Below are 23,231 nucleotides of genomic sequence, written 5' to 3'. Positions count from 1 at the left end.
AAACGTTTTGATGACCTTTATATTACCCGGCGTTTTGAATGTTTGATATAGGCCCTATATGTATATTTTTTGGATCAACACAACCTTTTAAACCCATTTTGTATTTGTTAGATTATTACAGTCACGTACAAAAGTTGAAAGTTGACACCAATACTACAAAGAACCACAAACATTAAAACACGATTATATTGCCTACTCGGGGCATTTAGACGCTTCCGTAGTATAGGCTTAAAAATAATGCGCATTTACCAGTTCCGACTTGAAGTAGGCCTAAATCGGACTTACTCTCTGTGTCTCTCTGGCATTGTCAACATTGGGTGTGTGTTGTTCATATTTACATTTTCTTTACATATTTACGTTGCCTTGAATAATTAAAATATATTAAAATGTATATTAATCATTGTGTACGCCTCTTAACATTAGAGTCACGTGTGACAAGCAAGTTTTAAAAATAAACGACTGATAAAGTTTGGTTTAATTATTTATTACAGAACTGTGTGTATTTGTATAGACCGGGGGCAATATTTACACAAAAACATCCAAAATTGCTCCTGGATCTGAAATCCTTATTATTCAAGCCCTAAATACAACAACATTTGCATTTTGACTACATTTTTAAAATGTTGGTGTTTTTCATATGGAACGTTTTGAAAACGTTTTGATGACCTTTATATTACCCGGCGTTTTGAATGTTTGATATAGGCCCTATATGTATATTTTTTTGGATCAACACAACCTTTTAAACCCATTTTGTATTTGTTAGATTATTACAGTCACGTACAAAAGTTGAAAGTTGACACCAATACTTCGTTGACTCCCAATCCCTGGAAATTGTGGGTGGATAAATTGGAATATGTAAACAAACAAACAAATAATCCCAAGGATATTATTACACTGCCATAGTTATGAAAAGCAACAAATCTGTTATCAAAACAAAAACATATTTGGAAACCTGGGTAAACAAACAAACAAACAAATACCACTCACTATGCATGTCAGATTCTGTGCAATTAGTTTCGAAATAGACAAGATAGAGGGTGCTATTTAGAGCTATTTACGTTGGTTGGTATAGTGGGATTTGAAATTTGACAAAAAAGCAGATCATAAAATGAGGGGATTTAGTTTTTTAAAAAAAGATGGGGCTGTTCATGTTAGAGAAATGGCATGGTACTACCCAGACTGTTGCACTATACTTTTCCTGATATCCAAATAAAAGTTGTGTCTTTAAGCGAGTCGGCGTGTGCCTGAGTCAGCGGTGCTCAAATCAGAGAGAAAAATAATCCCACACTCACTCACAGAAATAGGGCAGGCCTGTGGGTTCAATATGGGAGATCCCAAGGCTCATTGTAGGCCTAATGCATTGCATAGTTTTATTTTTTCCCCGTTCTTGATTTTTTTTTCCTGGCAGGGCCGGGAGAAATAGCAAAACTTTTTTAGCGTGTTTCTAGCGGCAAGATTTCTCGTCGGCTATCAACTTCTCTTTGGCTATGCCACTGTCGTTAGCATCTAGACAAAACAGGATACTTATTTAGTCCAAAAAATTATTGCTTTATTTTTCTGGAGTAAAGAGTAATATCTTACCTACATCAATAATGGAAGAGTCTAAAACTTTTTTCGCGGGAGTTTACCATTCCCATCATGCAACTGGGTAAACAATAATACAAAATGGCGACGCCCACGAAAAGTTCGTCTCCGGTAAACCGTGCCGCAAAACGTCGTCAACAGTACAAAACATCCACTCCACCGTGGAGAGAAACATACAGAAAGGTAACGAATTAGATTCGCGTGTTTTTGGTGATTTTTAATGCCACGAAGTTAACTGACAAGGCTAAGTGCAAACCTTACAAAGACAAAGTACGGAAACTCAGCCATACGAATTCGGCACCTTTGCTTCAAGCTCAAGGGTACATAACACAAAATAGCCTTCCATAGACTTTACGTGCAAAATAGGGGTCACGTTTTAGGCTGAAATAACACCACCTGGATTTTCTACATATAGGAAGGACAGGGACCATTCTAGAAAAGGTGGAATTTTCATCATTCATGGTTAAAGCCTGGGGGGGGTACACCCATCGTATGTGTGAGTTACGGCTTTTCACAATCCTTACTCACACACGCATGTACATTAAAAATACATGAATACGAGTTTTGAATTGGTTGTTTTGATATGCTTACCTCACTAATATCTAACCTCAGACAATACTTACACTCATTCGTTTTGCTTTAATGTTGTCACAACATATTAGGGAGCAGTCTTAATCATTTGGTAGTAAGTATGCGTTAAGTAAACGGGAGAAAAAATGAAAAGAATTCCCGACAAACACAGATTAACAAGCTCAAGAAGCCATGTTTACATTATTCGCACATGATTTTTACGCCGGAACTACAATGACCTGTGAACTTTTATTCTTGAGTCGCAGTCGTTATTAACAGTTCAGAAATCCCACTAGCCAAGTCCGGGTAGCCAATATAAACTAATTTAAAAACGACGCGAAAGAGGCTAACCCACAAATTAGCGTAAGAACCCATAATATCAATACGACTAAGAGAACTAGATCTACATTATCATATAAGTGCAGTCACTAAAAGGAATAAAAATAAACATGTATTGTAGACAAAATTATATTATTTCATATAGAAACAACCTGTCGTGTTTAAAATATTGCAACTGAATATAAATGAGACATAGCGCTACTGCATGTAATGATATTGTAGTTCGTGACAAAATAGCCACGAAGCGCCACGAAGTGATGAATAGCCCAAGGTCAATATGATGCATGATGGGAAGTCAACATGCTGACATAAATAAACAATTTACTGAAGGTGTTTGTTGAGAGATGGTGAGATTTTCATCGCTTTTTAACTCATTTAGACTCCGTAAAATTTTACATCCATAGTGCAGGTGGCTTTCCAACACTCGTGTGACCCTCTTAAATCAACATTTGTGTGGGAATGAATGCGGTAAGATGTAGAAAAAGTGATGACAATCTGACTGTATTTACGCTTTACATTTTGTACTGACTCTCTGGAGAACTTTTATATTACCTTGTTTGTATGGAGATGGTTTATATACGGTCGCATGTCATAAGTTGGGTATGCAAAAAGGGTGGAGGGATTACACTTTTCTGAAAATTGCGATACACAATTGATTGGCTTTCCGTAACCCCATATCCTACAGCAGTGGTTGATACCTCATTTTAAGCCTAATTTTATACTCTTTCAGTCTACTGAAGCATATAATTATACATCATTCAGTAAAAAATCACATCAGTTGAAATGAAAATGCCAGGGGTGGAGGAGCAGGCGGATGTGGAGCAGGCGGATGCGCGGAGTGTGTGCATAGGGCCTATGTGAAAATTCACATGTCAGCATGTCAAAACTACTGGTTACTTTTTCAAATCTAGTGAGGGAATGATGTATTGACAGCTTTGAATGTTGAATTTATACAACTAAAACAATTATCGACTACTTATAGGTGGCACTACACCCCATGATATATTTTACGACTAATTTTGCATTTTCCTCAAAAAATAACTACACACTGGTAAAAAAAAGTTATGTATATTATAGGGGCCAGGAATCCAATTACCTCACTGAAATTTCAGTGATTCAAGACAAGTGATTCATCTAAATATGTTAAGAAATGAGGTACATTCTACCGGTACCTCTTTTCTTATCATAAATAACGTACTGCTTGTATTGAGTTGATGCCACTGAAATTCCAGTGCAGTAACTGGATTCCTTGCCCCTATAATATACATAACTTTTGTTACCAGTGTGTTGTTATTTTTTGAGAAAAATGCAAAAATAGACACAAATTTATCAAGGGGTGTAGTAGTACCACCTTAAAGGGTATAAATGTTCCATTTTTTTTTTCATTTTTAATGAAATCCTAGTTGAATTTCAGTATTTTAGCAAAATGATAATGTACGTTTCTCTTCTTGATATTCATTTCCTCAATAATAGAATAACTGTCTTGCTATTTACTCGTAAAAAGGTCATTGACCTTCACAATGTAATTAACATACGTACAATTATTTCAAATAGTTCATTTGAAGCATTGATGTATTGAGAACATATCCTCCAAATCTGATGACATTCTTGTATAAAATAAAAATTTTAGAGTCATTTTTATAATTGAGGTCCGATTTGAGAAAAATGCATTTGAAAATTGAGATTTACATAGACACCTGTGTATTAATTAATTAGTAATTAAGAATTATATCAAAAATTAAGTATGTGTTAAGGTTAAAATTTGTGTTAATTATTAGAGGTTGTCAATATATACAACATATCAAAAAATAATTTTTTTGTCATTTTTGACCATGTAATGGAAATTGTACCCAACTTATGACATGCGACCATACCGGCTCCATACATTCGATGTATGTAGGGGGGGGGGGGCACAATCAAACTTGCCAACCGAATTTCATCTATGCAAATGAGCAAAAGCACTACTACTAAATAACTAATGACTATCACATGCTCAAAACCAGCCAATCACGTGCGTGAGATTGGTCACTTTTTGGTAGAATTTCAAGAGAAAAACCATCATGAATATTGCTTGCGAACAAGGAAATGCACGACCGAGCAATGTAAACAAGAGCATGACTGCATGAAACAAACTTCCATTTACGCTAAACTAATTCCTTCTTTACCATAACAAATTTTTAAATCAAGTTACGAAAGGATGAAATTTAAGCTTCTATATGACACTCACAAATTTTGTGTGATTTCATGCTGGTAAAAAGTCATTTTTATGCCTTATGCCTCCACCGCGAGGCATACTGTTTTTGCAATGTCCGTCCTTCCGTGCTTCCGTGCTTCCGTCTTTCCGTCCTTCCGTCCGGATGCGATATCTCGGGCATGGATGGGCGGATTGACTTCAGATTTTCAGGATAGGTGGGTCATGGTCAAAAACTCTGGCTACTTTTTTTTGGGTGAGGTTCAAGGTCATATACTGAGGTAAAAGGTCATTTGAGGTCAGAGGGCCCATTTTCCTTATTTACCTCGCTTCTCGGAGACTGGGGTCGACGTTCCTCAAACTTGGTGGGTGGGTGCATCTTCACCCCAGACAGAACAAGTTTATATTGGTTAGTGGGTCAAGGTCTCCTGAGGTCATGCAGGGGTCATCTGAGGTCAAATTAGCAAAAATAGTCATATGGCCATGAAACTTGGTAGGTACAGTCAACATTTAGAGCCAAATTTTTTGAACGTCATTTTGGGGTCATCCAGGGTCACCCAGGGGTCATCTGAGGTCAAATTAGTAAAACCTGTCGTATGGGCATGAAACTTGGAGGGTACAGTCAACATTCAGAGCCTAATTTTTTGAAGGTCATTTTGGGGTCATCCAGGGGTCATCTGAGGTCAAATTAGTAAAAACTGCCGCATGTGCATGAAATTTGGTGGGTACAGTCAATATTCAGAGCTAAATTTTTGGAAGGTCATTTTGGGGTCATCTGAGGTCATCCAGGGGTCATCTGAGGTCAAATTAGTAAAAACTGTCGTATGGGCATGAAACTTGGTGGGTACAGTCAACATTTAGAACCAATTTTTGGAAGGTCATTTTGGGGTCACCAGGGGTCATCTGAGGTCAAATTAGTAAAAACTATCGTATGGGCATGAAACTTGGTGGGTACAGTTAACATTTAGAGCCAAATTTTTTTGGAAGGTCATTTTGGGGTCATCAGGGGTCATCTGAGGTCAAATTAGTATAATTATTATATGGGCATGAAACTTGGTTTTTACAGTCATTTAGAGCCAAATTTTTGGGCGGTCATTTCGGGGTCACCCAGGAGTCATTGAAAGGTTGTTTTGGGGTCATCCAGGTGTCATCTAAGGTCAAATTCAGTCTCCTCTTTTAGGCTTGAAGCTTTGTATCAACTTGTGAATTCTACATCACTCCCTTCCCTTTGGTGGAGGCATCATGGTCGACGCTGTGCGTCGAAAACCGCAACATCCGAGAACCGCGGTCCATCTAGTTCAAACAGCTATAACTTCCGTTCGGTAGCATGTATTCCCATTCTGAAAACTGCAGTGACAGCCCGCCATCTTTAATTTTCCGAAAATCATCAATCGGCACTTTCCGGATCTTCATAAAAGCTTGTTTTCATTCATAAATCCACCTCGGCTTTTTCCGATGGCACTAAGGAACTGATCGGCAGGTCAAAAAGGGGGGGTCTAGGGAACTGATCGGCCGGTCAAAAAGGGGGATCTTGGGAACTGTTTGACCGGCCAAAAGGGGGGTCTTGGGAACTGATCAGCCGCCAAAATCTGAAAAATCTCGGCAACTAAACCATGCAGGCCAAACCAGGGTTCAATTTTGTTGCGTTTTTGCCACAGATTTGAAGGAATCGATTTCACTTTGAATCAAAATAGGCCTAGGTCTGTTTTGGCCTATTACGATGAAAATCTCAGCAAAGCAAAACAGCATTCGAATCAAAATTATTAGACCCTGCAGACCTACAATCTATGCTATATTAGCCTACGGATAATCATAAAAGCCCACCATAAAAACAAACCCACAAGAATATTTTTTTCAGTGCCGAAAAGAAAAACATTTTGACTACATTGAACTACATGAGATGATTGAGTGAAGTGTGCAGAATTTGACACCATTCCACTAGACCAGTAGATTGTTAATTACCTTTTAATTCACTGTTATGGCCAGCTGCAAGGATGTGCACACAATTATTTGAGGTACTTTTCCTCATATTTGGCAATTTTATTCCCAAAAGAGATCTCAAAATCATTTATTTCTAGCAAAATGTTCATCAGCTAAAGGCATCGGCATCGCGGCAGGCACTGGGCAGTGCAGTGCTGTTTATAAACAAACCAGTGGTGCCACTACTAAAGGAGCCCAAAATCCCGCCCAAAGTTCACCTTATTCCTAATACAATGTGTTTCAATGGGGGAAGAAATTTATGGAAAATTCCCTTTTTGGGCTCGCAAAAGTAGCTTTTGGGCTTGAAATAGTAGGACAGAAAACACGCCTGTCAAGATGCCAATGAGAGCGGAAATCTGAGGGTCTATGGAACGGCTAGAAAAATTTTGGGGCTTCAGAGCGGGCAATCAATGAATTCAGAGGGTCTAAGGAACGGCTAGCGGCTCTGAAAAAGGGGGTCGTCGCCATGCACATACCCGTATAGCTGGGAAATGTGAGTGCCCCTCGGGGTTAAAGATGACCTTGTCACATCTGAATGCATCATTGTTTTTGATACTACAGATGCTGAACTGGCGTGGGTTGAAATCCATATACAAGGTCGTAAGCCTCTCATAATTGGGTCCTTTTACAGGCCGCCAAAATCACCATCCTCCAACTTAGAGCGGCTAGCCACCTCTCTGCGGGAAGTACAGGTCAAGTTCAAAAATGCAATTGTGTTGATAGCAGATGACTTCAGCTTAGCTGATGTAGATTGGTGTGACCGCATAGTAAAACCATATGCTATAGAGCCTACAAAGTGCGCTCTCCTGCTGGATGTGTGTAATGAGTTTTTCTTAGACCAAATGGTTACGAAACCAACACGAATCCAAGACGCCACTAAAAACATCCTTGATCTTGTCCTCACCACCCACCCCAGCTTTGTTGACCAGTGCAAGGTTATTGATGGCATAAGTGATCACGAGGCCGTTTTATTCTCCATCAACTCCAAGCCTACACATGTAACGTTAACAAAAAGGTGCAAAGGAAAGTGTTCCTTTTCGCAAAGCGGATGTACCCAGTATGAAATCAGACATGGAGGACTTTCAACACTTATTCCTCGACGGAATCCACCGTGTCGCTCCGCTCAGGCCAACTGGGACATGTTTACCTCTGAAATCATGACGCTCATGGATAAACACATTCCGTCCAAGTTGAGCAGTCCTAGCCATAAAATTCCTTGGATTACCGCTGAGATCAGAAGGATGAGTAAAAAGAAACAAAGAAAATACAACAAGGCGATAAAGACCAACAAGCCTGAGGACTGGAAGGATTACAAGGACTTCCAAAAGGCCACCCAGAAGAAACAACGGCACAATTATTGGTCTTATCAGAATAGACTATTTCAGGACCCTGCCGACAAGTCCAACAAAGCTTTCTGGCGCTTCATAAAATCAAAGAAGCAAGATTCTACTAGCATCTCATCACTGAAAACCGGATCTAAGATCATATTTGACAGTGAGGGGAAGGCCAAGGTCTTTAACGAGCAGTTTCGGTCGGTGTTTACTGATGAAGACCTCAGCAACCTGCCAGATATGGGAGATTCAGATCATCCATCCGCTGCCCACATCACCGCTTTCTCCTGCTTTTTTTTTTTTTTTGCCGCCTAGTTATAATTTTTTGTTGGACATGGTATATTTTTTCTGACTTTGCTGGAAGCTTATTTCAAGTGGTCATGGTGGATTTTACTGCGGAGGATCCAGTTTTTCAACGGAGACAGACAATATGCACGAGGTGTTTCTTACCAAAATTTACCAAAACTTCACCGATCCTACCCACACGATTCGTCATGTGATGTCATGCAGTGGGTGCGTGGGGCAGTGCTGGGAAATTTGCATAAAATGCTTCTTATCTGAATATCAAGTGCAATAATTCAAATAGCCCACCTAAACTTCTTACCGAGTGCAAATGATAGCACACCTAAAATCCTTACCGAGTGCAATTAACAGCACACATGTAGCTCGCCTGACTATTTCCAGGAGTGCGATTTGTAGCACACCTGCTTTTTTCAAAATTCATTGACTGCTCTACCTGCCCGTATACTGAAAGACCTTGCGGTGGAAATCTCTCCTATATTGGCCGCCATATTCCAACAGTCCTTGGATACAGGTGTCACCCCATCTGACTGGAGACTAGCCAACATTTCTCCAATTTACAAGAAGGGAGATCGAACCACACCATCCGACTATCGCCCGGTATCCATAACCTCAATCTGCAGCAAGCTTCTAGAGCATAGTTTTCAGCCATGTAATGGATCATGACCACAACAACATTCTATCAGATGCCCAACATGGCTTCAGATCCGGCCGATCATGTGAGTCCCAGCTAATTATCACCACTCAGGACCTTGCAAGCTCCTTGAACAACTGTGAGCAGGTCGACGCTGTAGTACTCGACTTTTCTAAAGCATTTGACCGGTCCCTCACCAACGACTGCTGCTGAAGCTCCCCCACTACGGTGTTCGAGGCTCCTTACTTCTGTGGATGGAAAATTTTCTTACATGCCGGTCCCAGCGAGTTGTAGTGGATGGAAAGTCATCTGAATGGGTCCCTGTGACCTCTGGAGTCCCACAAGGCACCGTCCTGGGCCCACTGCTCTTCATTTCTTTCATCAATGACCTACCAGTCTACCAGAAGGGATTACATCTAAGCTACGTCTTTTCGCAGACGATTGTCTGGTGTATAGAACACTCTCAAATACAGATGACGCTGCTGCCCTTCAAGAGGACTTAACCCTGCTCCACCAATGGTCTACACGTGGGCTAATGAAGTTCAACACCGATAAGTGTCATACCCTAAGATTTACCCTCCGTCGCAACATCATCAGCGCTGATTACCATCTAGGAGGAAGTACACTATCTGCAGTCACGGAGTACCTGTATTTAGGTGTAACTCTGTCCACCAACCTGTCCTGGAAGTCGCACATCAACTGCATTACTACTCGGGCCAACAGGATACTAGGTCTCATCCAGCGGAACCTAAGAGGCAGCTCCCAGAAGCTAAAACAGCAAGCTTACGTCTCCTTAGTATGACCTCACTTGGAGTATTGCTGCAATGTTTGGAATCCTTACATCAAGAAAGAAACCACCTCAATTGAAAACATCCAGCGCCGTGCAGTGAGATTTGTACTGAGCAACTACCAGCAAAGGGACAGTGTAACATCAATGATCAGCAACCTGAAATGGGACTCCCTTGAGAGAAGAAGACAAATCTCCAGCCTACTTCTGATGTACAGGATTCAAAACCAGCAGATTGCCATCAACGCACAGCACTTCCTGACCCCGATGCCACCTAGCAGCACAAGATCCTACCACCCAGGAATATACCAGATTATTCCAGCTTGCATCCTTCTCTACAAGAACTCCTACTTTCCTAGGACAGTCATCTGGTGGAATGCCCTCCCAGCGGATGTGATCGCCTCACCTACCTTTGAGGCTTTCAAGGGAGCTGTTACATCTGGCCCGTAATTGGTGGCCCATGTTTTTACTTGCACCCTGTAAATAGTATACGCACCATCACGTCTGGCACCGCACATACGCATCCGCATCCATTGGATCACATCCAGACTTATGGACTCTGCCAATTACCGAGTAGAAGTAGAAGTATAAGTCGAGTTACCTCTAGTTTTGAAATATATATTTGATATCATCTTAATCAGAACAAAATTCTGCATAACATATCTGAAAATGACACAACATTTTCCGTCTACTTTTTGAGAAAATTAGCGCTATATAAAGAGGCCCGACTTTCCCATGTTTACGTCCGACTGCTAACCGCGTTTTGACCTCGTGTGTTCATGTGCTCATAATCGTAAACATCACTCAAAATTTTGCGTTTTCTATTAAAATTAGTAGAGATCACATTCACAAGTTCTAGTAAAACACGATTTTCAACATTAGTAAAATTGTTTAATATTGCACCGATTTTGCACAATTTGTATGCAAAGTTGGGACTATAGGCGTGATAAACTTTTACCGGAAACCGCTTCACATGCGGATTTAGTGGTATGAACCCTCAATCAGCTAGATGAGCACCATTCACCCATTGCACGGTTCCACCATATGCAAGGAGAGCCTCGATCTGGCAGCATACATGAATGGGAATTGAACCAGTCATGTAACATTGCTTAGAGTTACGCAATACTTCCTTTCATGTCTATTGCCAGTTCAAGTCTCTCCTCGCATATGGCGGAACCGTGCAATAGGCAAATAGGTAGAAAACTTGTGTCTTTTCTGAGAACAATACAAACACATAAATCTTTTCATGACTTCAGTGACGTGATCTCGATGGCTATCATTTCTATATACCATGTGATGTCCAGTGATGAAGTGAGAGAGAATTGAATAGATGCGTTATCGTTACAACAGACTCTTGAACAGAAATTAACACAAAAAAATTAGCATCTCATGAATGTGCAACTAATCTTTAGAAATAAGAAAACCCACTGTTAGACAGGATTGGTTCGTGTCTGAGCTCAATGGCTTTAACAATTTGTAACAATATAATCTTTACGGTAATATCGATGCTCAGCATTATCAAGCTGGTCCACGGAACTTTTTAACTACACATGCGTATCTGTAGGCCTACAATAAAGTGTACATAATGCTGTCTTTTTCTTATTCTTCATTTCTTCTTAAAATTCTTTCCTCTTGACTTTCAGTACGGGCACACAGTTTTTACGAGACATTTACTTGTCCGCAACAATAGCAATTCCTTTAAAGGTGAACCTCATTGAAAATAAAGTTATATATCAATGGAAAGCTTATGATATCAGGATATTAAAAATAATTTTTTCCGATTTTTTGATGGCCAATAAAGCTGAAAAATTAAAAAATGAATGAATTTTTGGTCTTTTTAAGGCGCCAAAAAGCACCCAAATCAATCGTCTTTGACCTTGAGAATGCTCGTGACGTAAGCTCAGGGTTCGCAGTCACGTCATCCTACTCGGAAACATGTAAACAAGACTTGCTTCCTGTACTTTGCAAGCTGCCCGGCAAGTCTGAATTTCACAATAAAGCTTGAAATGAGAAGAATCTTCAAGTTGCTGATTCCTTCTATATAATAGAATTATTGTCAACACGAAAATGTTCCGTAAATTTTTGACAAAATCAGTCATAACTGGCTGGGTATAACTGGGTAATTGAGTTTGAATTTCGCGCTGGGATCAATTCCATGCGCAAATGATTGCTGCTACCAGTATACCGTTCATGTCATGGACTGAATAAACATGATCGAATAACAAATTAAATAACTTGTTTGTGACATTCCCTATTCTTGATTCATTTAAAAATATCTGATTTTTAAAAATATCGTCTTGTAGTAATCAAAAAATTAATTAAAAAAACCGCCGATTTCATCAAATCCAGCCCATAAAGGTTTTCATATTATAGCGCATTGCGGTAATACATTCTCCGGTACATTCTTTCCACACAATCACGATTGAAAAAAACAGATACTTTATTATAAAATAAATACAATTTCGGCTTAGTAGACTGTTATTTGATGGAATTCTGAAATCGGAATAAAATTAAAATATTGTCACTTGTGTCACGATTCTTTTAATGATACTACCATCAGTGTACTGAAAAAGTGAAACATTCATGTTTTATGGATTACCGAACACGATGCGTAAATTGCTGCTTTTATGCTGAAGAAATTACAGGCAGCCGCGCCGATCAAGGTGGGCAAACACAGCGACTCGCTTCGTCTCTCCGGTAGCACAAGTTCAAGTTGCGCCGTGTTTCAGCAGATTTGATCAATCGTTCCTTTATATTTGGAACATCTACAGGAATAAATTTTGCTGATGAAGTAGCAATAAGTTGGAAATATCAGAATGTGAATATCAAATCGGTCATTTTGTCTGCAAGTGCAGTAGGTACGTACAGTCACGGATACGGAACACTCGGCGACTGAGTGAGTTCACCCCGCCCCGTATGTACATGTATCAACGAGTTCGCCTATCATACATGACCGGTTGTAAAGTTAAGAAATAATTAAAAAATCCCGTACATGTACTTTATTCTATTCCTTCATTTTCTCATTGTGATAAGTTCATCTCAACTTGGTGTGACGATCTGAACTGGGAGCACTAGCAGTTATTTTTGCAATCTGTTTTCATTCCGGTTCTTGGCTAATCTTCGCTCTTCGTGCTTTACTGTAATATTCCCTGCATATCGTGGATGGCTTGGCCTATCCCAAATCACCCCGCCAGCACTTTTCCCATTTTTAATCCACACACTTTATTCAGGAACTTCATTCTTGATTTGATCATGATGTTTCCTTCATGTTATTCTTATTTTATTGAAGATATTTTTCATGTAAAGTAAGTTGGCAATGACTGAGTTCGTGCATTGGCCCGATGCATGCCACAGTAATGCCCGGGAGTAATGCATGGACATTGTGTTTACCATCAAACCCGGAAGTAACTGTGTGTCCCGTGTTGACGCTATCATCGAAAAGCGCCCAATTTGAACGATTTCGCTTTTGTAATTTAGGGGGTGCCAATATCCAATCTTTGCATGGAGATTATGTCTATCCTGGTGCGTTAGGCAAATAAAAAATATTCTTTTCTGCTTCCTGGCATCATAAGCTTTCCATTGATATATAACTTTATTTTCAATGAGGTTCACCTTTAACAACCGGACTTTGCTGTCCTGCAATATCGGGTATTAAATCCTGTCATATAAACAAGACAATATGTTTTTATCATTCTCCTCGGGCTAAGCGATTGAATCTCGCATGTTGTGAATAGCGCCATCGTGTTCAACGTGAAAAGAACCCCTAAGTTGATGTTGGCGGCGGGTTACGGTAAAATGGGATCCATGCCCGGGGAATCGGGATCCATTTTACTGATATTTTGCTATTTCTTGTTTTCCATTGAAATATCCATCTTGGCAATTTGAACAATTTAATACGTTTTTAGCAACGTAATATAAACAATTTTTTATTTGACTTAAATTTAAACAAAATGTATTTTATTTGTTCCAACAAAGAATTTCCAACAACTGAGTGAGTCAAATTTTACTGCAGTTAATTTCCTGACTCCAAAGTCTTTTTTAACCACATTCCACTGCATACATTTTCAAAATATCGTGCTCACATTCGTGGAATTATTATTCAATAAGCTGTTCAAAAAAGTAGCATAACTTGCTGAAAACTGAATCAATTTCCACCAGGTTTTCTTTCAGTGGGCGCCATGATGCTTATTAATATTCTGATGTGAAAAGGGTTGCATATTTGCATGATTCGGAAAACTCTGGAAACTCCGCTGCTAAATTTCATTCTTAAATCCAAAGTCGGAAGCTTTTTCCGACCATTAATGGAGGTGACGTCATCTAAAAATGAGCTATCTGCGCTTGCGGCCTTGCGTGGAGTGAAATAACATCGGCCATTATACACTGCCGAATGCATACTTCGATTATGTCCTCTCATGGTAGTTTTCATGTTATAACGGGACTTCCTTCAATGACCGGACTATAGGGTACGGTGGGTAATAATAATTATGAATATTTAATAATGTCCGTTTATTGCAAGATATCCTCTAATGTAAGAAAGTCTGGTAAAAAGTTTGTGCGCCCGTACTGACTTTTTGACATTTCATAAATACCGTCCAGGCAACACGTCAGTGCAGCTAGCTTGAGATAAGCCCTTTGCAATTTTGGAAATCTCGGACTGTGTATGCACTGAATTTGTTGCTTGGGATACAATATCGTGGCACATGCGATGTTTGCACTTTAGAGGAAGAAGAAGAAGAGATAAACATTGAGGATTCACCATTGATTGTATGTATTTCAAATTAATGGCTAAGGGACAAGGGTGAACATTGCATTTTGTAAAGAAACACTTGTATACGGTACATTTAATTTTCATATTTTTTGCCTTGATGTTTTCTGACCATTTGTACTTTAAGGCTTCAGAAATAGCATATCATCCGGACTTTTTCAAAAATTGGTGAGGCAGGCACTTATTATTTGTTATTATGTTATTTTTTTACTATTCATTTCTGTGTATTTTGCAATTGCAAAGTGTTTGTCAACACATCATAAAAACAGGGAGGCTCCTGATATTTTTGTTATTTCCTAAAGCCCTACCCCTAGCTTGAAGAAAGTGTTTGCAATGAGTTTATACATGATAACCAAGATCTTCTTTGTCTTTTCATTACAACAAGTTTAAAAACAAAGTAGGGAGCAAAGAAGAAAAATAACAAAAATATTTGAAAATCTCCAAATATCGATGAGGGTGGGGACGATATACATGTTATTTATTTTACTTGGCCTAAGACACTGAAAGAGTTCAAACAGGAATGTAAAATCATGGGGGAATCCCTTTCAGGCACGGTTTGTCACACACATTATCATTGACAATGGAGGAGGGTCGTTCAGTTGTCAAATGGTTGTCATCTCTCAAAAAAATCTCGCTGTTTATGCACAGTTGATGCACAGTCCGAGATTTCCAAAATATGCGGAAGGTGAATACGCGTGCATCCACAAAGCCCATTTCATTTTTTTGTCTGAGATCACTAGATATAAAACAGTTTAAAAATTTACTTTTTTTGCCATGAATTTGAATAAAATTGTCAATAATTGGCAATACTTGGATTTAAATTTTTTGTGAAATTAATTTAATTTTAAGGCTGTGTTCACGTTACACAATGCGGGTTCATACCTTCATATCCACATTGAATCCACATTGATTTCTCATTCACACTACCGGGCTAATCTACATGGAAAGTGGGTTATGACATAAGTGGAGCGAATCCACATATTCGGATGTTAGAATGACCCGGACGTAAAGCGTCATTACCGTGTAGCATAGATACCAAATTTCGTAAATTCGTCATTTCAGAGAAGCGAGTGTGGTGACATTGTGGCGGCTATCGACCAACGCCGAATACAGAATCATAGGCCATTTAATCGGGATTGCCGGCCATAACACGGCCTGTATGATCGTAAAACAAGTAATTTATGTTAGCTTATGTTGAGCATGCTGTCAAAATATATTTTAGCATGTAAATGTCATGAAGTCAATTCCCGGTGAATACAGTTTGTTTCGTTCAATTGACGTACACCAACTCTTCCACGGCCAATTCCGGTATATGTGGAGTTGATCTGGATCGACTACACATTATCGCATTCACATTACGAATTTTAACCCACCTGGTAGGGTGGAAACTACCTCAACCAGGTAGTTTTAATCCACATTGTTAATGTAGGGTCGAATCCACTTACTTTGTGTTCACACTACGTCGTACATGGGGAAGTGGTTTCGATATAGGGTCGACCCCATGTCCCTACATGTGATCATTCCCTAAGTAATAGTAACAGTATTCTGAACTCTGAATCACATGAAAATGTTTTGCACTGAGAGAAGTATTAAGACACTACCAAAGCACAGCTCAAAACAACTAAACATCTGGACGTTCTGCGCACATTCACCTTCTTGCCTGGTTTCGTAGGAAGCGTTAAGAAGTAAACAACCAGAACCAGAACCACTGGCTTGAAATTCTCTATCTGAAATTACAGGTTTACAATTTACAAATGCAAAATTTGCACTCCATTGTGGACTGATACAAAACTGACCAAATCACTCCCATTCAGTCTCAAATTTGGCTGAAACATTTTCAGGGGTAACATTCACTGGCCCCTGGTCATGATGTTGTACAATTTTTATCAATTCCTTTATCGAATGATTTCTTTTCCTTTAAATACAGAGATGTTTTGACAGACTGAGAAAGAGCAGGGAGAGTCTTCTGGACAGATTCGGAGGTGAAGGTGCAAGTTCTGACACAGGAAGTGAATGTAGCCCCAGTTCTGTCTTGGTTAGACATGTCATGGCGGAGGAATGGAGATCATTTAAGAGGGAAAGAGATCAATACAGGAAACAAAATGAAAATTTGCCTGATGTAAGCAGATGCAATGTAAAAGATTTGTGATTTGAAAGAAATATGTTTCAATTTTAGATTCCCCATTTGAGAATGGTGGAGCCATTTTCTAATTTTCATATTCTCTTTTTGAGAAATCTAATTTTATGTTTTTTAATTAAAACATGTATGTTGTGAAATCATGCCTTTGTTTATTTATAATAATGCATAAAAATCAGCAGTTATTACCAAAAGCAAATAGTTGTTGCTTAAAATGTGGATTTGATGGATTAAAAAAACAAAAACAAAAAAACTGGCCAGGAATTTAAGCTTTCCAGCAACAACTCATAAGTCTGAAAAGGGTTAAAGTGAGGGTTAGAGCATTTTAGGTTAGGGTTAGTGTTAGGTATTGGGATAGGCTAGGGTTAAGGTCAGAGTTAAGGTTAGAGGCAGGGTTAAGCTTAGGAATAGGGTTAGGATTAGAGCTTAGGTTAGGGTGAAGATTAGCTGCCATAAATGATTAAATTAGCTGCCATAAATGTTTAAATTATATGCCATAAATGTTTGATGCTTAGATTTGGTCAAGTACCTGTGTCACTTTAGGTACAATTACCGAATAGGGTGCAATTTGCTAGACTTGAGTCCAGTCCTCGTTTATGGAGTTTAGGGTTAGGGTCTAGAGTTGGGGTAAGGCAGTCTTGTAATGAGACTAGTAGAGTTGTCACAGCGTTATGAATTGTGCAATTTTGAGTGCGTAATCTTTGGAGTATTACACTTGTCTTTTGACTGCAGTTACTTGATGATATTGAAGATATTGATGAGGTCCTGTCCATAATGGATGACATACAAACGGAATTGATCAAAGAAGGTAAGCGCACTATAGCCACTATTCTTCAGAAAGAAAATAATTATATCGCGACAAATCGCGTAGAACAAGTTGGCTCCCAGGCAGGCCTGGAAAAAATGGCAATTTGGCAATCTCCTTTTTTACTTGCTGGTAAATTTGGTAACTTGGAGGGAAATTTTGCTTCTCTTGTTAAGGAAATACATAAGAAATGGTGGGAAATTGCTAAGTTGGAGAGAAATTGATCTCTCTTGCTGTGAAATAAACATTTTCCAGGCCTGCGAGTCCTAGGAGTACTCAAGTTTGGTTTGGGTAGGGATGTGCTGCTGAGAAGTTGACTCATTGATATACCACTTCTGTAAGAAATTTGAACCCGTCAATATACCAAAAATAAAAATTTAAATTTAATTGTCTCAGTTCTTCCAACTGCCTACAATTTTTTGAGAAATTTCGATAAAATTAGAACATTTTGGAAAAAGGGCCATCCATATACCAAAATTGGCCTAGAAAAGGGGGTCATTGATATACCAAAAGGCTGAATATGCTACCCATGTTTGCGGCATGTCCCCTTATGGTCATTTGTACTGAGTAACCACCCCCACCCCGGATTTGACTATTACTGTACTGACGCGAGTATAGTCCCACCCCGTTTTTCGGTGAACATTTTTCAAAATTGGGGGGTGGGACTATACTAGAATTTAAAAAAAAATTTTAATTTTTAATTTTTGAAATTTGGGGGTGGGAGTTTACTCGAAGGTGAGACTATACACGCGTCAGTACGGTAAGTCATGTAAATGCTCGAGCTTTAGTTATTCTTTGCGAATCAAATAGGGTATGAGGTCTCTTTTCGGGGTGGGACTATACTCGCGTCAGTACATATTGTCCACTTACCAACTCACCAAAGGGGAGGATGTTGATAGTGCATGGAATCATTTCCATTCTTTTTTCATTGACGTTATCACGGAATGTGTCCCTCAAAAGACTGTCTCATGCAAATCAAAAATCCACCTTGGTTAAATGGGGACTTCATGAAAATGTGTCGCAAGAAACATATTCTTTTCAAAAAATAAAAAAAAAAAAAAAAATGATGCACTCTATGCCAAATACAAAACTATCAGAAACAAATTAAGTAATGAACTTAAGTATGCTAAACAATCTTTCTTTGACAATCTCCTTGACAATGATTCTCCTAGCAAACGTTTTTGGAGTTATTGCAAGTCCAGGTCAGGTAAATCTCCAATTCCTGATAGTGTTCACCATAACGGCACTTCTGGTACCACTTCGCTGAGATTGCCAATATTTTTGTAATTTCTTTTCCTAATGCTTCAATGACTCCAATATTTCTGACATTCCATCTCTCCATTATGACATTTCTTCCTTTATCTCTCTTGCAGTTGTTCCAGCGATGACATCCACCCCTTAATCTCCAAGCTTAACAACAACTCAGCCGCTGGGATTGATGGAATCACAAGCCTCATGTTGAAACACACTGTGGTTACTGTCTCGCCTATTCTTTCTGATATTTTCAACTTGAGTCTCATAACTGGCCAGATTCCTGATGCATGGAAGCTGTCTCGAGTGATCCCTGTTTTCAAGTCTGGGGATCCTCACGCTGCCTCTAACTACAGACCTATCTCTTTGCAACCAATTTGCAGTAAGCTTCTGGAAAAGGTTATTCATAGTCAAGTTTTGCAGCATCTCATCAACAATAATATTCTCACAAACAGACAGTTTGGTTTCTTACCCAAGTCTTCCACCACGGATGCACTCTCAACTGCTCTTTATGAATGGTACAATCACCTTGAGGATCGCAAAAGCATCGCCATGGCTCTTTTTGACCTACCCAAAGCCTTTGACCGCGTCCCCCACAGCCCTCTGCTCCATAAACTCAGAGCTGTTGGTATTTCCGTCCACTCCTCTCTTGGTTCAGGTCTTACCTGTCCAACAGGTCCCAGTTGGTTGCTATCCGTGGTGTGGACTCACAATCTGTTCCTGTGCTTTCTGGAGTTCCCCAGGGCTCTGTCCTGGGGCCTCTGTTGTTTCTTGTCTATGTTAATGACTTGTGTCTTTCTTCCTTTTCTTTAAACAGTTCTCTTGTTCTTTATGCAGACGATACTACTCTCTTCAAGCCTATCTCTGCTCCTGATGACTTGGTTGATTTCCAATCCGACATTGATTCCATCCATTCTTGGTTCTCCTTTAATCACCTTTCTGTCAATTCCTCCAAAACAAAAGTCATGGTCATATCCACTAAGAAGGACCCTTTTCCGGATCTCAATCTCACTCTTAACAGCCTGCCTATTGAACGTGTGTCATCTGCGAAATTTCTTGGTGTCTGGCTGTCTGACAAGCTTTCCTGGAATCTTCACATTGATAACATATGCAGAAAAGCTCGCAAAATCACCGGCTTCATTCATAGATCTTTCCAATCAGCGCCTTCAGCATCCGTCGCTCTTGGTACTTGGCCTTGGTTCGCCCCATTCTGGAGTATGGTTGTACTACTTGGCATCCTCTTAACATATCCCTTACCACCCGTCTTGAGTCTACCCAAAGATTCGCCTGTCGTGTCATTCTTCAGTCTTGGAACCTCTCCCATGAGGACCTTCTATTGGATTCCGACCTGCCTCTTCTTAGTAAGCGTCGTGATGTTGCTTCTCTGTGTCACTTATTTAAAATCTTTGCCAATCTTTGTTCTTCTCCCAACCCTTTCCAGCCTCATCCCAGACCTGGTCTACGAAACCTCAATTCCCGCTGTTCAAGTTCCTTTCCGCCGCTTTCATTGTCCCAGAGATCATTTTATCCGCTTGCCTCCTCCATCTGGAATTATCTCCTGAAGCTATTGTCAATGCTTCTTCCCTCCAGGCCTTCAAATTGGCCATCCAGTCCCACCTCCTCTAACCAGTTCACATAATTTATGTTTTGTTTTATTTTATTCTGTATTGATTATATGTATTTTTTAGTAATGTTTCTGATTTTAATGTAAGGGCAATCCTTCAATTTATTGTGTAATCAATATTGGATCTGCCTGGCCTTGTGCCAAAATGTTATAAATAAATTTCGTCGTATTTTGTCTACAATTCTGTAAAGAAAATGGTCTGAGGGTATTTTTCTGATTATCAACCATTTTTAAGGGACTCCAGGAAATTTTACAGATTTGTTTGGTCCGTAACAGATCCCCGCAAGTCGCTTTGTGCAACATCAATAGCTAAGTTTAGTTTCTCTTTTGTGATGACAGAACAAGCCATTTTAGCAGAATATGAAGCCAGCATCAATTTAGAAGAAGCCTCACTGTGTGCTGCTGTAGATAACCTAACTACTGATGATGTTATATGTCCAATTTGCAGAAAGTAAGTGTGCCTAACTACTGTTCATACATACTCGCTATGTAACAGTATGTGTGATTGGTGGAGAGCCGGGCATAAACAATGTTAATGCCCAGTGGCCCGGATGTGTGATCGCATGGTAGGGAAAATGAAGGAAAGTCATGTTTTTTAACTGGACGCCCCTCAGGCATAAACAATTGTTTAGTCATGAAAATATTAGGGGTTTTCACCAACTCTTTTCCAAACTGACTGTGAATTATACAGGTGACAGGTGGCTTAACATTGGGCTATTCCAGATGAAATCCCCATTGAAGACACAACCTTGATCTCTCACACAGGGGGTGCAGATTTCAAATTGAATCACCCATTCAGGTAATATAACCCCATTTGCAATTCACACTCCCTTCAGATGTGGCAAATTAAGGTCAAGTCTTCCACATGGGGTGAATGGATTTAAACTGGAATAGCCCATTCCTTGAAAGGACGGAGTCGAATGATTCATTTATCCAAATCTAAAATCAACCGTGGGAATAGTGGAAGCGGAAGCCTGAATTTATTCAATAGATGTGCTAATTAAATTTTTCCAAGCCAATACTCCATTAAGTTGCCACAACGGGAATTGAACCCAAGATCTCTTGCACCAGAGGTGAGTACTCTTACCATTAAGACACACTCTCCCACAGATCCATATTTAATGGGACCTGTCCCTGCCTTCCCACATGGGATGGATCAGATTTCTGGATGATATTTGGGAGGACAAAGAAATATCATTCATATTAAAATGACAATTTCAGCATACACCCATTTTGCAATCAAAAAGGATAACATGTAATTGTTGACACCAAGTAGCCTCTTCTGGGTCTTGAAAATGCTCATTATAATACAGGTTTTTAGAAAATTGCTCCCAACAAATCACCGCCTGCTGTGATATCTCTTAAACAGACCAGGCTCAATGTTCAGATTTATGACTTCCCCATGCTGGCAGTTATGTAAAGGAGGGTTACAATTGGTTCCAAGATGAGCCTAAGAATACTTCTATGGTTGCAGTAAAAGAAGAATACAAGATACAAGATTTTTGTGGGATGAAATATCAGTAAGTCAAATATTTGTTTTGAGAACTGTTTAAATATCTCAGTAGTTTATCAAAGATTTTTGTTTCTATTTATTTGACAGGAATCCACTTATGCTAAACAAAGGTGTCATTTTTTGTGCCTGTGGAATCAGACTGAACACAGAGGTATGTTATTTTGTTGTTATTTGAAACAATTAATGGTGAGAATCAAGAATCAACCGATTAATGGGGGGGGGGGGGTGTTCAGGATGGGTATGAGTGTATTTATTGGAGTTGGAAATGAACTTGTCTTTGTTGCCATTGGAAAACCCATTAATTTATTAGGCCATCTTAATTTAATACTTTGTCTCAAACCGGTTGCGCGCATTAGTAAAATTACCGCTTTTTGCACATTATTCAGGGTTTTTCTGCTGTAAAGTACTTCATCTTGACCAGAGTGAAACCTCCTTGAGAGATGAAAAGGAGGTCTATTGTTGTCAACTAGCTTGTCCCAGAGATTAAAAAGTTTTAAAAACTCTTAAAAGAAAAACGCATTAGCATCAGGAGACAAACTATTAAATTAAGATGGCCTTACTCTCCAAAATCTCAATTTCGCCAAAACTGGCGATGAGGCATTGTTCCACTGAGCCCTTGATATTATGCCCATACTTGTTTTGTTGTTTTTCAAAATCTTATTTCTATTGCATTTACACATTTACTTGACAGCAAGATAGCATAACACTTGGTTACATAAGAGAGGTGCTATCAAATGGAGTGATACAACATAACAGACATTGTCATAGTCAACCAGTATTCAGTGTTAATGATGCATATGAGTTGCAGAACCTCATCATGTCATGCAAGGTGAGTCCAACATAACAGACATTGTCATAGTCAACCAGTATTCAGTGTTAATGATGCCTATGAGTTGCAGAACCTCATGTCATGCAAGGTGAGTCCAACATAACAGACATTGTCATAGTCAACCCGTATTCAGTGTTAATGATGCCTATGAGCTACAGAACCTCATCATGTCATGTAAGGTGAGTCCAACATAACAGACATTGTCATAGTCAACCAGTATTCAGTGTTAATGATGCATATGAGGAGAACCTCATTATGTCATGCAAGGTGAGTCCAACATAACAGACATTGTCATAGTCAACCAGTATTCAGTGTTAATGATGCATATGAGTTGCAGAACCTCATCATGTCATGCAAGGTGAGTCCAACATAACAGACATTGTCATAGTCAACCAGTATTCAGTGTTAATGATGCATATGAGTTGCAGAACCTCATCATGTCATGTAAGGTGAGTCCAACATAACAGACATTGTCATAGTCAACCAGTATTCAGTGTTAATGATGCATATGAGTTGCAGAACCTCATTATGTCATGCAAGGTGAGTCCAACATAACAGACATTGTCATAGTCAACCCGTATTCAGTGTTAA

General features: G+C 39.3%; 1 protein-coding gene across 1 annotated transcript; it reads left to right on the top strand.

Annotated features, from left to right (window-relative positions):
- Window positions 1-1,652: 1,652 nt before the first annotated feature.
- Window positions 1,653-22,655, top strand: LOC140168745 (RPA-interacting protein-like). Its single transcript, XM_072192154.1, has 6 exons — window positions 1,653-1,767; window positions 16,409-16,600; window positions 17,351-17,426; window positions 20,638-20,749; window positions 21,899-21,962; window positions 22,503-22,655. Exons 1-6 carry the CDS (start codon window positions 1,666-1,668, stop codon window positions 22,653-22,655), a joined length of 699 nt encoding a protein of 232 aa, XP_072048255.1. The 5' UTR covers window positions 1,653-1,665.
- The last annotated feature ends 576 nt before the right edge of the window (window positions 22,656-23,231 follow it).

Source organism: Amphiura filiformis, chromosome 13, assembly GCF_039555335.1.
Source record: "Amphiura filiformis chromosome 13, Afil_fr2py, whole genome shotgun sequence".
Classification (NCBI taxonomy): Eukaryota; Metazoa; Echinodermata; class Ophiuroidea; order Amphilepidida; family Amphiuridae; genus Amphiura; species Amphiura filiformis.
Note: the sequence above shows the minus strand (reverse complement) of the source record. Positions and strands in the feature narration are given on the sequence as shown.